General features: G+C 33.1%; 1 protein-coding gene across 1 annotated transcript in view; it reads right to left on the bottom strand.

The window, feature by feature from the left end:
* Nucleotides 1-22,147, bottom strand: part of LOC127853078 (deleted in malignant brain tumors 1 protein-like) — a 52,309-nt gene that overhangs the window by 24,595 nt on the left and 5,567 nt on the right. Inside the window, exons 6-21 of the mRNA XM_052387268.1 lie at nucleotides 21,580-21,706; nucleotides 20,959-21,143; nucleotides 20,530-20,712; nucleotides 19,226-19,255; nucleotides 16,670-16,799; nucleotides 16,225-16,406; nucleotides 13,871-14,053; nucleotides 12,410-12,439; nucleotides 10,125-10,254; nucleotides 9,679-9,860; nucleotides 5,998-6,177; nucleotides 5,719-5,745; nucleotides 3,340-3,469; nucleotides 2,401-2,585; nucleotides 1,605-1,784; nucleotides 537-563 (exon numbers count right to left, since the gene is read on the bottom strand). Of these exons, the coding sequence (XP_052243228.1) occupies nucleotides 537-563; nucleotides 1,605-1,784; nucleotides 2,401-2,585; nucleotides 3,340-3,469; nucleotides 5,719-5,745; nucleotides 5,998-6,177; nucleotides 9,679-9,860; nucleotides 10,125-10,254; nucleotides 12,410-12,439; nucleotides 13,871-14,053; nucleotides 16,225-16,406; nucleotides 16,670-16,799; nucleotides 19,226-19,255; nucleotides 20,530-20,712; nucleotides 20,959-21,143; nucleotides 21,580-21,706 (2,091 nt within the window). The remainder of the gene's footprint in view (nucleotides 1-536; nucleotides 564-1,604; nucleotides 1,785-2,400; nucleotides 2,586-3,339; nucleotides 3,470-5,718; nucleotides 5,746-5,997; nucleotides 6,178-9,678; nucleotides 9,861-10,124; nucleotides 10,255-12,409; nucleotides 12,440-13,870; nucleotides 14,054-16,224; nucleotides 16,407-16,669; nucleotides 16,800-19,225; nucleotides 19,256-20,529; nucleotides 20,713-20,958; nucleotides 21,144-21,579; nucleotides 21,707-22,147) is intronic.

Here is a 22,147-nt window from a genome sequence, read left to right on the forward strand (position 1 = left end):
GTATAATTTCCCTTTTAACAACACTGTTTTTAAGATTTATTATGCATTAAATTACATTATGTATAGCTCATGACATGACAGGTGATTCATATAGTTAAATGGTGACATTTTCAATTTTGAACAAACCTTGGCTTGTTTAACTTTTAATCCGATACCGTCCCAAACGAACGACAAATCTTGTTCGCCCTTAGTTACTAAAAGACCCAAATAGAACGGAAAAAGCAAAGAACAATAAGTCCATAAATACAAATGTACCTTAATGACGGTAGGAACTTTTATTTAAATAAGGTTAAGGCTCTGTAAAGTGTGAAGAAAATGTTATGATTCGTGAGTTGTGTACTTTCCCTCTATGCCGTCTATAATGTGTATGATGTTTATTTTGGATCCTTTAAATACTTCCTGATTGTTATCAAAACAAGAAGCGGGACAAACTGACGGACGTTATGAAAGACGGAAAGACGGACGATGCGATTACTATATGCCTCTCTTTGGGACGTTGGGTATAAAAATATTAAGGTTTTACAATAATATTTTACCTTTATATCGGCTTTCAACTGTCACATCTAAAAAAAAACACAACAAATATTTAAAACCCAAACAAGACGTGTCATAGCCACTTATGCCCTCATTACACAAGTCCGACACAGACAAATCGAACAGTCAGTTAAGGTGGTTTTGTTTTCACTCAAAATGTATCTGTATAGTCTATTTACTCATTAAGAATAAAAAATGGCCATTATGCCATTAAAGAAGTTCAAATTAAAAGTGTTATTTCTATCATTATCCGCTGTGAACATTTAAGCTAATTCGCTACTAAAAACATTCACTTCGTAGACTCTTTATGTCTAATTTTTTGATGCTCTGTTATGTCTACATCTTCACGGAAAAGTCTGCAAGGTATGGCATGCCTCTTGTGTCGGTGTCTCTTGTATGTATCATTTATAATGATTGTATTGCTACTACTGATTTTTCACGATCCCGCCTATAGTGTTTACATTTTTAAAAGTTTTAATCATATAAACAAATAATACTTTAATGAGCTTTCATAAAACAAAACATGTCACGCGACCATATAATACATAGTTTGCAAAAACATAATCTTTGTAACGTATTATCTGTCGATGCGACCCGTTATTTCTTTCAACCTTGTGCATACATAACAATACAACACACTTTTAAAAAGTGAATAATACATGCATTTTGGATATTATCATAATGGGCAAGCATATCACACACTTTCAGTCGTATATTGTATTTAAACTCAACTGACAGGAGAATGTGCCACACATTTTAATTTGCATTTAACTGTAGTTTAAACGTTACATGTGCCCCGGTTTTATTAACAAACATATTCTCACAGGGGTAAAAAAACAAATCAGAAGTAGAATTTCGAGAACAAAATAATATAACATGTGTCTGGAGAGTGTGTTTATTTCGACGTATATCATCAGGCTACATTATGTGTTGACCCGAAGTGTGCCGTAGCACTCCTACCCTTTTTCCTTCTACACTCACAAGAAGAAAAAAAGTTCATTATACTTAGCGGTGATGTTTTTGTTTTGCAGATAATTAACATGACAAACTTAAAACTAAAATCAACTTACTATTGTTTTCACATTGTACGCTCTCCCATTCACCATGAGGCAAGCATTTAACGCCCCCGTTCGTTAAATTCCCGAAGACACGGAATCCCGGGTTGCAAATTACTCTAGCAATTGAACCGTATGATGTTGATCCTTTTTTCACAATTGTCCCATTGTCTATCACCTGCGGGGACACGCAGTCTGAAAAAATAGCGAAAATAAGCATGTATGTTGTTTGATATAGTGCAATATATTCCTTATCTAGATATCTTCATATTTATTCTTCAACCGTCGAAAATATGGTTGATATGTCAATTAGTAACTATTCGACTCACTTCAAGTAACATTAGTTTTGAAGCATTACCAGTAAGTTTCATTGCGATATGTTTTAAAAACGTTATCAGATCGAGAAACAATTCCGAATGATGTATTATCGGTAAGACAAATAATTCGCGTTAATGCATAAATGCTTACTACACCTTTATATCAATCGTTTAAATGATAGGGAACGATAACATTTTAATCAAACTTTTCTTTATAATTTCAGTATAGTAAATAAACTGATTATTCTATGGACGCAATTTAGTTTCATCTCATTCTTATGGATTTGAAACGTTTACTAAATGCGGGTCAACACTGCGAATGCAATTCAAAATGTACAACACCATTTACTCACGAGACTGTACGACAACTTTAAAATTATTACGCGTCCAGTTTGGACAATTTTCGCGCTAAGACGCAGCAATGTTGCTTTGAGTACTTTTTGTTTTTTATTTCATGACCATCCCTAAATCAAAATAATTCGAAAATTACTTACCTTTAGGGTTGCATACAACACCAACGTCTCGTTCGTGATAACAAAAGTAATTTGTTTCTCCCCAATCCGTCAGGGTACAATTCTCAATAGATAACTCAGCACCACTACACTTGACTTCTTCAAACCAGACTTTTTCCGAACCTTTTTTGAACTCGAAGTTGCGCAAAAACTGGCCTTTGTTCATTCTTTACATCGCAAAAAAAACATTCGAATTTAATTTAATTTATATGGGTATCAGTTGGTGTAAATTACAGTTAATTACTTGAACACAACTTGTTATCGGCTTGAGTGATAATGTAGAAGTGGGTTTATATTAGGGATGTTTGCGCCATGAAACTGATGGTTACATGATTGGCATCGGTTGTTATTGCACGGTGTATGATCACTTTACAGGAAGGACAAAAACAATGTGAACCAAATATATAGCCACCGAACGTTTTATCCGATTAAAGCTCAATGTATGTTTAAGTTTGCTCTTACATAAACATTTCATATTCGTTTCCATGGGTAAATATTTTGCTTTTAAAAGTGCAATTGACATTCAACAAATGTTATCAAAATATATAAAACTATTTTTTCTAGATTAAGAAAGATACTGTTATTAGTTAATAAAAGGTAGATAAATTCTTATTTTTCAGATGTAAACTATTCAGATTATTTAATATTGTCATTACAGCGGCTTTGTTGTTTTTGTTACAGTTTAGTTCAAATGCATTATGCGGCAATTAAAGCTTATTTTAGTTTATGGGTACATCAAAGAATCAGTGTGGAGTTTGTTTTTGAGCCTTAAAATGTCGCTTAACAGCACTATATTGAGTAGCATATAAAATATACACCATTAAGAGTCATGATAGTTACATATCGCATTGTATTGAAAATAAAATCATTTGACTTATATTTTCATGAAAATAAAAGTACATATATGCACATAAATGGTACCCGAGCTGACTGCAAAGAACGTCCACAAAGTTATTATCCATGTCGTTATCACATACTGTCCCCCATTCGCCGTCGTGGAACACTTCTACTCGACCCCAATTACCAGCTCCGTCTGCGAGGCGGACGTTACCTGTCAATATTTTCGGGTCAAATGAAGCTAGTATGAATTTTAGGAAATGTTCACGTGTTATTGTGGCCAGTTTAACAATAGTTACAGAATAAAACAAAGAATTTAGTATGATAATCCACATGAAATCAAGCCTGTTATCTCTTGATGAAGACAAAAGCAATACATTTGACGCAAACAAAGGTAACACTACAAATTTAATCGCTAGTTTCGCAAATAACGACGCGTGAAAATTTTCTAAATTTGATCTGATGAATACTTTTTCAACAAAACTGTCTTAATTATATATGTTTTAATTCCACGTTAAAATATAGCATCTTTCTAAAAACCTTTCAATAACGTCCTTATTGTATTTTATAGAAAGTTTCTTAAGTATCCATTTGTCTAGCTGTAAATTGTTATTTAATGTTTGATGATTAGTCATCACTAGTAATCCCTTAACCATAACTAAACACCATTCATTGGTAATGCCGCAACAGTAACGTCGACATTATTATTTTGAATTAGTGTCAATCGTTGGAATCCGCGACATATATTATGGTATCACTACATTAAATACCTTGGGGAATTGGCTTGCATAAAAATCGTTTTTGTTTATGTTAATGAGCCAACGTTTTACCGATGATATCGCGCTGCGCGTTTAAGTACTGCTCGAATGAAGCCTGAAGTAACGATCATTTGAGCTGATGACGGTTTTATTGGAAAAACGAACGTATAACGGTACATTTTACAAAGCGAACACGTTCGTCAGAATTGAACAATAACAGCATCCCGGGGGGGGGGGGAGTGAGGTAACTTCCCAAATTTTAGGGTAGAGGTGTCCCACTGAGACTTCCGAAATGTGACCCATTTTTATACCGGAATTCGAAAAAGCAGACCCAATTGTAAACGATACTATTGAGAAAGTGGACCCATTTCAATACAAGCAATTTGTGATGTTGGTTTCTTCGGGCCACTAAAATCATCTTTGAAACGTCAAGTGAAGTACTGGCTAACAGAACATCTAGGCCAAAGTTCCACTTAAAGGCAATTTCCAGGTATTTTCCGAAAATGTTGGGAAGATGTCACACAAATTGAGAACGCGATTCATGGGTTCAAACGTTGTGGACTGTTCCTATTAAGTCTCGAAAATGTTGACCAGTCAAAACTGCATCCATCTGAGGTACATGCTCCCGCCCCTTCCATTAGCGAGACCGTTGCCACTAGTAAATCAGAAATCATCGAACGCGGCGATTGCTACTCAAACGCAGCTACAGCCTCCCCAGTCGTTACGTCAGAGAAAACCGATGGCAGCGATACAGACGGCGTGGCGATATCCTGCACCACGAAGCTTATCGACCAACCTGAGCGATCTGTACAGCCTAATAGTGAGGCCGTCTTGCCGTCAACCAGCATTCTTCGACAGGAAACGAAAATATGCACACAATCCCGTCCGTCGATTTGCACAAACAGATAAAAACAGTCAAGTTTCTGCATCTTTCTCGCTACTGAAATTTACTTTTTGATACCCATTTATATACAAGAATGAAATTTATCATACCCATTTTGTTTCTGATACTTTCAAATCTATATGCATTTATATACTAGCAAATTGCTGATTTCAATACCCATATCTATACATAGATGCTCAGAACCATACCTATATCTATAATTTTAGTAGAAAAACACACCCCATATTATCGGCACACCCCTATATACCCGTATATAGGAAGTTATCCCCCCTCCCCCCGGGAACAGCATAGAAATATATCATGCTCAAGTTTTATTTACCAGTTCGAGAGTTTGCTAAGTAAAAGAAGAAGCTAGCGTATTTGAGAGAAAATGGGACCCGACGATGAAGTCACTATAATATTCAATTTTATAATGAACTATTATACTCTAAATAATTCGTCATATAAAACTCGTCAGTTATGGGTTTCTGTTTATAGCATAAGACAATGCGGCTTGTTGTAATAACCATTTTTTGAAATTCGGACACAAAGTTTAGTTTTTTAGGTCATAACATTTCTCTGAGCAACTCATTATTTTAACCTGCATACACATGCTAAAGAAAATGCAATAGGTATCTACAACTGCATTCAATACGAATATAAATCGATATGATAATAACATCGCCTCGAATTATGATGTTATCAGTGCAATTTTACGGCCAAAAACAATAATACATAATACTACTATAATAATGTTTAAAATTAATACACGGCTGACTCTGACAATACGTGAGGAAATACAGAAACTGTAAGCACGTCTACCTGAAATACTGCTCTCTGCAAGCACACCTGTCAAACAAACAAGAACATTAATTAATCACAACATTAGCGAATGTCAGGTGCTAGTCGTAATTTTATCTCTTTCATTTGGTGTGAACAAGTAATAGATGAACTGAAAGTTCATTATAAATCTTCACGATCGAACGAAATTAGAATTAAAGCAAAAAAGGGACAGTGTAGTCAAAGTTTACGGTATCTCATGAATAAAATTGTTTAATGCATACGAGGTTTATATTTGAAATACATGTCAAAGCCGCTTACCATTCTTTTCACAAAGCACGGTCTCCCATTCACCATGCGGCATACATCTCACTCCTCCGTCTGTTAAGTTTTGATATACGCGGTACCCGGAATCACAAATCACCCTAGCCCTTGAGTAGGTTGTTCTTGAACCAGTTTTCATAATATCTCCATGTATAATAGTCGGCCAAATTGTACAATCTGAAATACATGTAAAACCGCATAACAACTGGATAATTCGTGCTCCTATGCTTGTTATAATATTAAAGGTTATTCATATAGAGTTCATTTCGAAATAGTAACTATAGAAAGCTTTACATCCTCATATCACACCGTCGTACCGACATGTTTTCGGCAGCGAGCGCACGAGTGGACACCAAGAGAGATGGTTGCAAACAGTGTTTTGTATCATTTTGTTTTACCATATATACATTTGATATAGAAGAGGATAAATCTGAGATGTACTTAACATAAGTGTTCTACATACTTTGACTAACAAATCAAATATCGGAGTCAAAAATGAATATTTTACGTAGCAGCATACATATAATACAGTTACAGGTGGTGTTCATGGTTATATATTATGCAATCCAAAGGATCTTGTAGTCGACGCTTCGTATGTCCGTCCGAATTCGAATTGCTCTCGATTTAACTTTATTATTGAATTAACCCCAACAATTTCATCCATAACCAATGACATATAAGATTTGCTTTTCAATAAATAATGGCGGCACATTTGTTCTCAGGGAAAGGAGAAGATGCATCAAAACAAAAATCATGATTTTGATTTTTTAAATTGTAGTATAAAGTGAACAATGTCTGTATTGCAAAACGATATTGAACTTTTTGCTGTTGTAAATTGTGTTTTCTATTGAAGCGAAAAGATCTGTGTTGGTTCGGTGCTCCATAAAACGTTGTTTTATGTTAACGCAGTGATAACAGTTTAATTTCATTGTTATGTGTTTGTGTTGTAATGAAGGCATTTCCAGTATATATGTTGTGTGTCACACTGTTTTGCAATTGATTCCAAAACAAGGTTTCATTTTTCTAAAGTTCAAGTTTGTTAATATAGTGTATTCTACATACATTGGACATTTAAATGTTTTGTATTAATAATGAATTACATGTATATACTGTCCATGGTGATCACTACAGCTAAACACTTCATTTGTTCATGGGAAGATCGCTAGAAAAATCACTGATTTTATATGAATGCCAATTAAAATGCATATGTTAAATGATAATATTATGACTTGCTTTATGTCAGCTACAACTTGGACATTTTGTACAAAACGTGAAGGGTACACATTGCACATCCTGTTACCCCTCCGCTCAGTTATGAAGATGTGTAGAGCTTTAAACGAACGGACAGATTACTTAACTTCATTTAATGTAAATGCGCATGTACGACAAAATAAATAAGCAAAACGGTTAAAAAAATCTTAAATTCTGTGTACGCCTGCAATTCGGTCGTTTCATTATTTTGTCTGAAATTTGCAAAGCAAAAATCAAAGTCAGAAAACATAAAAGATAAAATGAAACAAAACAAGAATCAACTACATATCATAATTGAATTTAAAGGTTTTATTCACATTTATTATAGGAATAATGAATCCTAAAAACATGAACATTATAGAAATTTTTGGAGTCCAAGCTTCCAACAGCTCCGAACAATTCGAAGTTTTACCTTTCTTTACAGAAAAGTCAACACGACAATTCATACACAATTATGTTAATTATTACTATCATAATGTACACTGCTGCAGATAGAGAATCAAAGTAGTCATGATTACTTGTCACAATGTCACATGGATGAAAAAATATATTCGTCTAATAATAAAAAAAACGAAACAGATATCACCAACAAGGCACAGATTTTCAATACTTACACGTCATGGATTCGGTAAAGAAATATAAAAACGACCCAACAAGTCGTTTCCATTGCATATTGTGCATACGCAAAGACACTTTTTTAAATATAACGCAGACGGTGTACACAATCTAAGTTTTTTTTATTTTCAAACATTGGTAAACGAACGGATAATATTGGCTATTATCTTTTTGCATCGAGACAGCTTTAAAATCATAAGTTTGTCAGTTTTGCCAGTATTTATATCTAAATATCAGCACAAAGTGTTTGAGTTTCTGTATCACGCATTGATCTATCAAAGAGATATAAACCATGGACCTGTAAATGAGGGTGAAAATAATACCAACTTTCTGGTCCAGTTTGTTCTATTGTATTGTTTCTCATATTGCGGTCAGTATGTTCATATCTTGTAAAGTTTTTTTATCGTTACATTACCATTTACCGATCGAACAATATCGTATATGTTTTGGAAAACATAACTAAAGTTGTATTCATTTTATTTTGACCTAAGTTGTATTTATTATGCCCCCCCCCCCCCCCTTCGAAGAAGAGGGGGTATATTGTTTTGCACATGTCGGTCGGTCGGTCCATCGTTCAGTCCGTCGGTCGGTCCGTCGGTCGATCCGTCCACCAAATGGTTTCCGGATGATAACTCAAGAACGCTTATGCCTGGGATCAGGAAAGTTCATAGATACATTGATCATGACTGGCAGATGATCCCTCTTGATTTTCAAGTCACTAGGTGAAAGTTCAAGGTCACAGTGACTCGAAACAGGAAAATGGTTTCCGGATGATAACTCAATAACGCTTAAGCCTGGGATCAGAAAAGTTCATAAGGACATTGGTCATGAGTGACAGATGACCCCTATTGATTTTCAGGACTCTAGGTCAAAGTTCAAGGTCACAGTGACCTGAAGCTGTAAAATGGTTTCCGGATGATAACTCACGAATGCTAGGGGTAAGGATCAGGAAAGTTCATGGGGGACATTGGTCATGACCGACAGATGACCCCTATTGATTTTCAGGACTCTAGGTCACGCTAGCATTTCATCTTTAAATTGCCAATCATACTCTAGCGTATTCACACAATGGCTGCCACTACAACTGACAGCCCATTTAGGGTGGCGTGCGTGTTTTACGAACAGCAATTGTTTAATTTGTTGTTTTTTGTATGCTTTTAATTGTGTGAAATTGTTAGATAAATAGTCACATGTTATGCAAACACGACCGCGTAGTACGGCTGGTTAAATTGTGTTTCAGCTTTGTTTGTATGTGTATTATTAACGATATTATCGATCCCTTAAGAACACTTCTCTTTCACATATAATCTTTATTAAAATACATATTCTATTGGCTACTGTATTATTGGATACACTATTAAACTTAAGTAAATGCGTTCAAGCATAAAATCCCCTTTTTACTAAATTTCTTTTTCCAACAAGCGTAATACCGATCTATTGATTATTATTGGTGGATGATGTCTAACTGGGGAGAAATAAATTAATTAAGACTGTATGTGTTATTGGCAGGGGGGCATAAAATAATAAATGTTTTCATGTTTAGATAAAGCACAAATATTGTGAAATTAACAGGTAAAGCCTTTATTTGTTTATTCATAAATACATCATCGCACTTTTGATTCGATGCATACGCTCCGAAACGTCAATATTTGTAGTTTTGCGTTAACGCTGTAATCTAGTTCTATGTATATAATGTATACAAATTCATGTCCTTGCTGTAATAGAAACTACCAATGCGATCACGGTGCTAACACTTTTAACGAAAATCAATAAAAGAATATCGAATTAACAAAAGCTTTTAACAAAACTTACTTTTAGGGTCGCAAACAACACCTACGTCTTCTTGTTCGTGATTGCAATCATGAATTCCCCAACCATGATGGGTGCAGTTTTCAATGGAAAGTTCAGCCCCGGTGCATTCAACGTTGTCCATCCAAATCTTTCCAGTACCTTTCTTATAATTTAAATTTTGCAAAATGTTACCATTGTTCATTCTGAAAAGGAAAGAAAACAAACAAAACGAATACACATTTAAATTCCATATTTGCAATTCGATCTTATAAGCATTCTCTAGTCAGGGGGATGCGAGTGGGAGCATGTGGGTTTGCGTTTGCGCGTGCGCGAAGGTCTGCGCATGTTTTTCTTCTACTTTCACCATAAGTAGATTAAGAAAGTTCTAAAAAAAACACGGTATATTATTTATCGGAACTCTGATGATACATTCGAATACGGACAGAAAGCAACGTAACAAAACTAACCCAAGTTGAGCACATAGAACGTCGACGAAATTATCATCCATGTGGTCATCACACACCGTTCCCCATTCGCCATTATGGAACACTTCTACACGTCCCCAGTTTTTACCTCCGTCGGCGAGCCGAACATTGCCTTTAATATAGTTTTGTAAGAAAAATATTCATAAAAATACGTATACTGAAGTAAACTCGTCGCACCAGGAAATATAAAAAAAATATTCATATACGTAGTAAGCATAAAAACAACTATTATGTCTAGCACATACATTAGTATTTTAGTAGTTTAAATACATATTAGACATCATGCCGCTAATTAAACAGATGTTGGTACTTCTACCTTTCATAAATGTGAGTATAAATCAAAAAAAGAAGTATTAGTAGTAGTAGTAGAAGTAGAAGTAGTAGTAGTAGTAAAAGTAGTATTAGAAGTAGTAGTAGAAGTAGTAGTAATAGTAGTAGTAGTAGTAGTAGTAGTAGTAGTAGTAGTAGTAGTAGTAGTAGTAGTAGTAGTAGTAGTAGTAGTAGTAGTAGTAGACGTAGTAGAGTAGTAGTAGTAGTAGTAGTAGTAGTAGTAGTAGTAGTAGTAGTAGTAGTAGTAGTAGTAGTAGTAGTACTAGTAGTAGTAGTAGTAGTAGTAGTAGTAGTAGAAGTAGTAGTAGTAGTAGTAATAGTAGTAGTAGTAGTAGTAGTAGTAGTAGTAGTAAAGTAGTAGTAGTAGTAGTAGTAGTAGTAGTAGTAGTAGTAGTAGTAGTAGTAGTAGTAGTAGTAGTAGTAGAAGTAGTTGTAGTAGTAGTAGTAGTAGTAGTAGTAGAAGTAGTAGTAGTAGTAGTAGTAGTAGTAGTAGTAGTAGTAGTAGTAAAAGTAGTTGTAGTAGTAGTAGTAGTAGTAGTAGTAGTAGTAGTTAGAAGTAGTAGTACTACTACTTGTAGTTGTAGCAGCAGTAGTAGTAGCAGCAGTAGTAGTAGAAGTATAAGTATACTTGTTTACTACTACTACTAATACTACTTCTGCTAGTGTTCTACTACTTCTACTTATACTTCTAATACTACTACTAGTAATAACAATTATAATAATAATAATAATAATAATAATAATAATTATAATAATAATAATTATTATTATTATTATTATTATTATTATTATTATTATTATTATTATTATTATTATTATTATTATTATTATTATTATTATATAATCATCATCATCATCATAACAATGATGTAAAGTACAGCAAAATTAAAAAAATCTACATTCGCCGGATTGTTGAAAACAGAATGTGCATAGGACCGTATCAATTTAAACGATGCGTTAACTCAGTTGCATAATTCCTTTCAAAATATTGCATAAATGTTGAGCAATTCTATTTTCAGTGTGATAACCTTTGAACTAATGTATCAACCGAACGATCTTGCAAAATTTAATCATGGCCTTTCATAAGTATACCAACGTTTCTCCAACGTAAATTTTGCCTGAGTACTTTTTGAGGAATCTTAGTATCAAGTTATAAAATACAAACTTTTCTAGATATATGTTTTACCTGACAAACAAATAAACCCTTCGTATGAGTCACGGGAGACAGAGAGACATAAAGAAAACTATACCTGAATGCGTATACCACGTTTCATGATAATATCTTATGTTCTTTTTGAGTAATTACTTTTTTTTCGGACGAGCAGGCAAACAGACAGATTAACAGAAAAAGGGTTTGATATACAAAAAGACTATAGCTGAATGTGTATGTAAAGTTTCAAGTAAATAAGTTATGTACTTTGTTAGTCCTTTTTTATAATTTTAAGTTGCAGCGCCCTGATTTTTGACATCTTGTAAAATGGGCCCTCATACATCCTTGCAATATCTTTCATAAGTATACACATGTTCATCGAAGTATCTTGAGTAATTATATGGGGAATCGCAGGAACACTTTTTTCTGACGGGCTGACAGAGTGTCGGACAGAGTGACGGACTTACAGCAAGTAAAGACAGACAGAAAGGTAAACCTTACGTCCCCTCCGTTGTGTCAATGTAATAGAATACCATATCAAGAAATATACAATTTTATGCAATTTATCTAAAGCACCTAATGGTTAATTTTTGATCTTGTGCAATCCATCACATTTCATTAAAAATAACTGAACCGACTTATTGATAAGCTATACATTATTTTGACCCATGGTCGGATTTAGACTTAGCTGTACTTTGATACATTATTGTATTGGCATTCTGCGGGTGTAAATGATTTTCAGATAAATGTAAATTTAACTTTAAAGGATAGAAAAATAAATGCTTACCTGAATTGTTCATTGTCTGTTCCAACGCAACTGTTGAGCAAAATATGCCTTAAAATACTTATTTAGTAATTATGAAAAGCAGTACAAAACAATTCATTTATTCAACATACCATGAATCAAATGAAAGCTGTCGTTTGTTTAATTAACAAATATGATGGTAATTCACAAGTTTGGTTTCTATAACGCCATATTTCATTACAATACAACACAAACAGAAATGCTACTCACATATTCTTTTATCTCAAAAACTTATAAAAGTATACGTGTTCAATATTTTTAATTTACATTTGACATTGTGTATAGCAAACTTTTGATTTTTATGGTAATCGTTACACCTTTAAAATAAATATTCATAGTACTTTTCTTGAGTACCTAACCTAATACATTTATTTAGTATGCTTAAGACAAAACAATATTCAATAAAATATAAATGAAAACCGCATGTTTTAGATTTTTGTCAATAATATGAGTTTGTTTCTATTTTCAAGTTAATTATTGCAACCTCAAACAAATTAATTGAACAATGCCAAACAAAACTATACACACACAATTAATAAAATTCATATGACTTCTTCGCACACGTTTTCCTTGGTCTCTTACAATAAAGTTTATACGATTCAAAGAAGCAGTTAATTGACTCAGTTTTCTTTTTTTTTATGGATTATTTAGAAATATGGAAACCCGCCGTCAGGTAAATTTGTAATTAAACAGGGCCACGATTAAATATTGATTTTATTGTATCTAAATATATACATATACAACTATTTATAGTACTGTGCATACATGTATATAATATGCTAGTTTCAAATAGTACTATTGCATTTGTAAGTGTTGGGATTTCTGTGAATGCATTGTCCAGTACATGTGTATTCTAGTGTATTACTTTTAAAATAAAATAACGGTATGTTCATTTTCTCGGATTAAAGAAAATACAACATGAGGTAAATGCATTTTTGCGCATTTTGAAATGCTTTTGAACATGAAAAGATAGCTATTAATTGTGATCATCATATTTTTGTTAATATTTATTTTGAAGTGCGAAATAACGAACCAGGTTTTGAACATATTATTGTTTGAATTGTAGTAAGACTAAATTAACTCGTAAAGTTATAAAATGTCATACGGTTTTATGTATGATGTTTACCAGAAGTTATAACAGACATAAGTTATAGGTTATACATGTTGAATGACCGCTTTACAGCGAGAAGTCTAAAATATCAAAACATTGCGAGCCTGGTTGTTTATTCAACAATGAATTATTGGTTTCTAATAATCGCTTAAATAACTCGTTTAACTCGTCTATTTGATTCCGATATTTTCATTCTTACTAAAATCTCATTTTGAAATCATAATAAATCTACTTTAGAGAAGTCAAATATGATTTGAACTCTTTCAGGTTCTGAGTCTAACACGGTTTTCATGCAATAAACACTGCTTGTATTTTCTTGTTTGATGGCTTACCATTCCTTTCACATAGTACGGTCTCCCATTCGCCATGAGGCATACATTTCACTCTTCCTCGTGTTAAGTTCTGATAAACACGGTAGCCTGGGTCACAGATAACTCTGGCGGTATAACCATATGACTTTGAGTATGATTCTACCATCACTTTCCCGTTGATGATAGTTGGTGAAGCGTCACAATCTATAATGTTCATGAGGCTATTTCTTTTTAAAACTCTGTACAAAGAACTAAATATACATAATAAAATATGGCAGATAATACATATTTTAGTAATATTGTTTAATATGGTCTTAATTAAATTTATAATCAAATTTGTTTCTGAGTTCATTAATGCAGCTGCAATTTGCTTTCCCTGAATGTGGTATAACCATACACATTTTACAGTTTTTGAACACATGTACCACCGAATGAAAATGAGAATGAGCAAACATGATCATTATGAAAATTCTAGGAGTCCAAGCTTCCAACAGCTCCGAACATTTCGAAGAATTACCTTACTTTACAGAATAGTTATCACGACAATTCATACACAATTATGATAATGATTACTATCATAGTGTACACTGCTGCAGACAGAGAATCAAAGTAGTCATGATTACTTGTCACAATGTCCCACGGATAAAAAAAGATACTCGTCTAATAATCAAAACACAAAACAGATATCACCAACAAGGCACAGATTTTCAATACTTACACGTCATGGATTCGGTAAAGAAATATAATAACGACCCAACAAGTCGTTTCCATGGCATATTGTGCATACGCAAAGACACTTTTTTAAATATAACGCAGACGGTGTACACAATCTAAGTTTGTTTGTTTGTTTTTTTCAAACATTGGTAAACGAACGGATTATATTGGCGATTATCTTTTTGCATCGAGATTGCTTAAAAATCATAAGTTTGTCAGTTTTGTCAGTATTTATATATAAATATCAGCACAAAGTGTTTGAGTTTCTGTATCACGCATTGATCTATCAAAGGGATATCAACCAGATCGTATCAGTCATGGACCTGTTAATAGGGTGAAAATAATACCAACTTTCTGGTCCAGTTTGTTCTATTGTATTGTTTCTCATATTGCGGTCAGTATGTTCATATCTTGTAAAGTTTTATTTTAACGTTACATTACCTTTTATCAATCGAACAATATCGTATATGTTTTGGAAAACATAACTAAAGTTGTATTCATTTTATTTTGACCTAAGTCGAATTTATTATGCCCCCCTTCGAAGAAGAGGGGGCATATTGTTTTGCACATGTCGGTCGGTCCGTCGGTCGGTCCGTCGGTCGATCCGTCCACCAAATGGTTTCCGGATGATAACTCAAGAACGCTTATGCCTGGGATCAGGAAAGTTCATATGTACATTGATCATGACTGGCAGATGATCCTTCTTGATTTTCAAGTCATTAGGTCAAAGTTCAAGGTCACAGTGACTCGAAACAGGAAAATGGTTTCCCGATGATAACTCAATAACGCTTAAGCCTGGGATCAGAAAAGTTCATAAGGACATTGGTCATGAGTGACAGATGACCCCTAATGATTTTCAGGACTCTAGGTCACGCTAGCAATTCTTTTTTAAATTGCCAATCATACTCTAGCGTATTCACACAACTGACAGCCCATTTAGGTGGGCGTGCGTGTTTTACAAACAGCAATTGTTTAATTTGTTGTTTTTTATATGCTTTTATTTGTGTGAAATTGTTAGATAAATAGTCACATGTTATGCAAAAACGACCGCTTAGTACGGCTGGTTAACTTTTGTTTCAGCTTTGTTTGTATGTGTATTATCACTGAAAATATCGATCCCTTAAGAACACTTCTTTTTCACTTATAATCTTTATTAAAATACATATTCGTGTTGGCTACTGTATTATTGGATACACTATTAAACTTCAGTAAATGCGTTCAAGCATAAAATCCCCTTTTTACTAAATTTCTTTTTCCAACAAGCGTAATACCGATCAATTGATTATTATTGCTGGATGATGTCTAACTGGGGAGAAATACAATAATTAAGACTGTATGTGTTATTGGCAGGGGGCATACGTATCCATAAAATAATATATGTTTCATGTTTAGACAAAGCACAAATATTGTGAAATTAACAGGTAAAGCCTTTATTGGTTTATTCATAAATACATCATCGCACTTTTGATTCGATGCATACGCTCCGAAACGTCAATATTTGTAGTTTTGCGTTAACGCTGTAATCTAGTTCTATGTATATAATGTATACAAATTCATGTCCTTGCTGTAATAGAAACTACCAATGCGATCACGGTGCTAACACTTTTAACGAAAATCAATAAAAGAATAACGAATTAACAAAAGCTTTTAACAAAACTTACTTTTAGGGTCGCAAACAACACCTACGTCGTCGTGTTCGTGATTGCAATAATGAATTCCCCAACCTCGATGGGTGCAGTTTTCAATGGAAAGTTCAGCCCCGGTGCATTTAACGTTGTCCATCCAAATCTTTCCAGTACCTTTCTTATAATTAAAATTTTGCAAAATTGTACCATTGTTCATTCTGAAAAGGAAAGAAAACAAACAAAACGAATACACATTTAAATTCCATATTTGCAATTCGATCTTATAAGCATTCTCTAGTCAGGGGGATGCGTGTGTGGGCATGTGGGTTTGCGTTTGCGCGTGCGCGAAGGTCCGCGCATGTTTTTCTTCTACTTTCATATAATTAGATCAAGAAAGTTCTAAAAAAAATACGGTATATTATTTATCGGAACTCTGATGATACATTCGAATACGTACAGAAAGCAACGTAACAAAACTAACCCAAGTTGAGCACATAGAACGTCGACAAAATTATCATCCATGTTGTTATCACACACCGTTCCCCATTCGCCATTATGGAACACTTCTACACGTCCCCAGTTTTTACCTCCGTCGGCGAGACGAACATTGCCTTTAATATAGTTTTGTAAGAAAAATATTCATAAATATACGTATACTGAAGTAAACTCGTCGCACCAGGAAATAAAAAAAAATATTCATATACGTAGTAAGCATAAAACAACTATTATGTCTAGAACATACATTAGTATTTTAAATACATATTAGACATCATGCCGCTAATTAAACAGATGTTGGTACTTCTACCTTTCATAAATGTGAGTATAAATCAAAACAATAATACGTAGAAGTAGTAGTAGCAATAGTAGTAGTAGTAATAATAGTAGTTGTAGCAGTAGCAGTAGTAGTAGTAGTAGTAGTAGTAGTAGTAGTAGTAGTAGTAGTAGTAGTAGTAGTAGTAGTAGTAGTAGTAGTAGTAGTAGTAGTAGTAGTAGTAGTAGTAGTAGTAGTAGCAGTAGTAGTAGTAGTAGTAATAGTAGTAGTAGCAGTAGTAGTAGTAGTAGTAGAAGTAGTAGTAGTAGTAGTAGTAGTAGTAGTAGTAGTAGCAGAAGTAGTAGTAGAAGTAGTAGTAGTAGTAGTAGTAGTAGTAGTAGTAGTAGTAGTAGTAGTAGTAGTAGTAGTAGTAGTAGTAGTAGTAGTAGTAGTAGTAGTAGTAGTAGTAGAAGTTGTAGTAGTAGTAGTAGTAGTAGTAGTAGTAGTAGTAGTAGTAGGTAGTAGTAGTAGTAGTAGTAGCAGTAGCAGTAGTAGTAGTAGTAGTAGTAGTAGTAGTAGTAGTAGTAGTAGTAGTAGTAGTAGTAGTAGTAGTAGTAGTAGTAGTAGCAGTAGTAGTAGTAGTAGAAGTAGTAGTAGTAGTAGTAGTAGACGTAGTACACGTAGTACACGTAGTAGACGTAGTAGTAGTAGTAGTAGTAGTAGTAGTAGTAGTAGTAGTAGTAGTAGTAGTAGTAGTAGTAGTAGTAGTAGTAGTAGTAGTAAAAAGTAGTACTAGTAGTATAAGAAGTAGTAGTAGTAGTAGTAGTAGTAGTAGTAGTAGTAGTAGTAGTAGTAGTAGTAGTAGTAGTAGTAGTAGTAGTAGTAGTAGTAGTAGTAGTAGTAGTAGTAGTAGTAGTAGTAGTAGTAGTAGAAGTAGTAGTAGTAGTAGTAGAAGTAGTTGTAGTAGTAGTAGTAGTAGCAGTAGTTATTAGTAGAAGTACTACTAGTAGTAGTAGCAGCAGTAGTAGTAGAAGTATTAGTATACTTGTTTTACTACTACTACTAATACTACTACTGCTACTACTACTAGTACTACTACTTCTACTTATACTTCTAATACTACTACTAGTAATAATAATTATAATAATAATAATAATAATTATAATAATAATTATTATAATAATAATTATTATTATTATTATTATTATTATTATTATTATTATTATTATTATTATTATTATTATTATTATATAATAATCATCATCATCATCATCATAACAATGATGTAAAGAACAGCAAAATTAAAAAGTCTACATTCAACGGATTGTTGAAAACAGAATGTGCATAGGTCCGTATCAATTTAAACGATGCGTTAACTCAGTTGCATAATTCCTTTCAAAATATTGCATAAATGTTAAGCAATTCTATTTTCAGTGTGATAACCTTTGAACTAAGGTGAAAACCAAACGATCTTGCAAAATTTAATCATGGCCTTTCATAAGTATACCAGCGTTTCTCCACCGTAAATTTTGCCTGAGTACTTTCTGAGGAATCTGAGTATCAAGTTATAAAATACAAACTTTTCTAGATATATGTTTTTGCTGACAAACAAATAAACGAGTCACGGGAGACAGAGAGACATAAAGAAAACTATACCTGAATGCGTATACCACGTTTCATGATAATATCTTATGTACATTTTGAGTAATTACTTTTTTTTCGGACGAGCAGACAAACGGACAGATTAACAGAAAAAGGGTTTGATATACAAAAAGGCTATAGCTATATGTGTATGTAAAGTTTCAAGTAAAAAAGTTATGTACTTTGTTAGTCCTTTTTATAATTTTAAGTTGCAGCGCCCTGATTTTTGTTCATCGAAGTATCTTGAATAATTATATGGGGAATCGCAGGAACACTTTTTTCTGACGGACTGACAGAGTGTCGGACATAGTGACGGACTCACAGCCAGTAAAGACAGACAGAAAGGTAAACCTTAGGTCCCCCCGTTGTGTCAGTGTAATAGAATACCATATCAAGAAATATACAATTTCATGCAATTTATGTAAAGCACCTAATGGTTAAATTTTGGTCTTGTGCAATCCATCACATTTCATTCAAACTAACTGAACCGACTTATCGATAAGCTATACATTATTTTGACCCATGGTCGGATATAGACTTAGCTGTACTCTGATACATTATTGTATTGGCATTCTGCGGGTGTAAATGATTTTCAGATAAATGTTAATATATTTAACTTTAAAGAATAGAAAAATAAATGCTTACCTGAATTGTTCATTGTCTGTTCCAACGCAACTGTTGAGAAAAATATGCCTTAAAATACTTATTTAGTAATTAAGAAAAGCAGTACATAACAATTCATTTATTAAACATACCATGAATCAAATGAAAGCTGTCGTTTGTTTAATTAACAAATATGATGGTAATTCACAAGTTTGGTTTCTATAACGTCATATTTCATTACCATACAACACAAACAGAAATGCTACTCACATATTCTTTTATCTCAAAAACTTATAAAAGCATATGTGTTCAATATTTTTAATTTACATTTGACATTGTGTATAGCAAACTTTTAATTTTTCTGGTAATCGTTACGCCTTTAAAAAAATTATTCATAGTACTTTTCTTGAGTACCTAACCTAATACATTTATTTATTATGCTTAAGACAAAACAATATTCAATTAAATATAAATGAAAATCGCATGTTTAAGATTTTTGTCAAGAATATGAGTTTGTTTTTATTTTCAAGTTAATTATTGCAACCTCAAACAAATTAATTGATCAATGCCAAACAAAACTGTACACACACAATTAATAGAATTCATATGACTTCTTCGCACACGTTTTCCGTGGTCTCTTACAAACAAAGTTTATACGATTCAAAGAAGCAGTTAACTGACTCAGTTTTCTTTGTTTTATGGATTATTTGGAAATATGGAAACCCGCCGTCAGGTAAATTTGTAATTATACATGGCTAAATTAAAATATTGATGCGAGTGTATCTAGATATATACATATATAACTATTAATAGTAATATGCATATATAATATTTCAGTTTCAAATAGAATAATTTTTTTGTAAGTGTTGGGATTTCTGTGAATGTGTTGTCCAGTACAAGTGTATTTCAGGGTGTGAATTTTAAAATACAATAACTGTATGTTCATTTTCTCGGATGAATAAAATACAACATGAGGTCAAATGCATCGTAAAGTTTGAAATTGCATACAGTTTTATTTATGATGTTTACCGGAAGTTAGAACAGTCATAAGTTTTAGGTTATAAATGTTAAATGACCGCTTTGCAGCGAATAGTCTAAAATAACAAAATATTGCGATCATAGTTGTTTATTCAACAATGAATTATTGGTTTGTAATAATCGCTTAGATAACTCGTTAAACTCGTCTATTTGAATCCGATATTTTTATTCTTACTCAAGTCTCATTTTGAAATAAAAATAAATCCACTTCATAGAAGTCAAATATGAATTGAACTCTGTAAAGATCTGAGTCTAACGTGGTTTGCATGCTATACATACTTAGTGTATCTTCTTGTTTGATGGCTTACCATTCTTTTCACATCGTACGGTATCCCATTCGCCATGAGGCATACATCTCACACCTCCTCTTTTTAAGTTATGATAAACACGATAGCCTGGGTCACAGATAACTCTTGCGAGATAACCATATGTTCTAACGTAATATTGGTTTATCATTTCGCCGTTGAGTATAGTTGGTGATGGGTCACAATCTAAAATGTCCATGAGGCGATTTTCTACTTATCAAAGTACAAACTATATTGCAGAAAATATATATTGTAAGTTATATTGTTTAACATGGTCTGAATTAATTCAATGATCAAACTTGCGTAGTCTGTAAATTGTTTATGAGTGCATTAATGCAACTTCAATTAGCTTTCCCTGAATGTGATATAACCATACCCATTTTATAGTATTTATACACATGCAACACCGAATGACAATAATACTGATCATACCTCTAGCATTACACATAACTCCAACTTCTTTTGAATGGTCACACGTGTGTGGTCCCCAACCTTTATGTGAACAGTTCATGATAGACAACTCGGTTCCAGTACATTGAATTCCATCCAACTCCAACCATATTGTGCCATTACCTTTCCCGAAGTCTTCAGTTATTAAAAATCCACCATTATGCATTCTGCAAATAAATATCATTTCATCTTGCAACTTAAGACATGTGAATGTATTTTATAAATGCGTTGTTTTGAATTGATATTTCAGAAATAATGAACAATATTGAAAAAGGTTAGTAAATTCAAATCATATCGACATGTTACATAATTTTTTCACGCATATAAGTAAGTTTTAAAAATCGGTTAAGATTATAGACTGTTCAAACATGTAGCAATTAAGATATAAATAATACATAAGAGAAACTGAAGTAAATAACAAATGCAGTAAAGCATATTACCCAAGCTGCCTGCATAGAACATCGGCAAATTTCGATACATCAAGTGATTGCAAATTTTAAAAAATCGGATAAGGTTATACACTGTTTTAACATGTAGCAATTTAGATATTAATAATATATAAGAGAAACTGAAGTTAAAACCAAAACGACTAAATCATATTACCCAAGCTGCCTGCATAGAACATCGACAAAATTTAAATTCATCAAGTTATTGCACACTGTCCCCCACTCGCCGTCATGGAAAACTTCTACACGTCCCCAGTTTGGTCTTCCTCCAGTGAGACGTACACCTTAATGTTTATATAAATTGACAAAATGAGCGATACAACGACGGGTTCGCTTAACATAGGCGTTTATATTATTTATTTATTTGTGTACCCAACATCTGATACCAATGAATCTTGGTATGTTTTTTTTTATTTGTAGTAGAAAAAAATATTTAAAAAATGTTGATTTCCAGGGAATTAAACTAGAAGACGACGCAATAATATACAAAACCAAAAAATCATTCTCTCAAAAACCTTTTCCGCAGCAGCACCGTTAACTTTTACTTCGACATAGTGGAAAACGATCGTGAACGCGTCCATTTAATCTGTACAAATCTTCAAACTAGTTTGTCCTTTACATATTTGGATACATGTACATGTAGCCTCCTTATGCCTTCTTTCCAGACAAAAGAATGTGTTATCAGGCTACAATATCTGATGTTTAGGCTTTAATTATTCTTGCTC

This window comes from Dreissena polymorpha, chromosome 12, assembly GCF_020536995.1.
Source record: "Dreissena polymorpha isolate Duluth1 chromosome 12, UMN_Dpol_1.0, whole genome shotgun sequence".
In the NCBI taxonomy this organism is placed as follows: Eukaryota; Metazoa; Mollusca; class Bivalvia; order Myida; family Dreissenidae; genus Dreissena; species Dreissena polymorpha.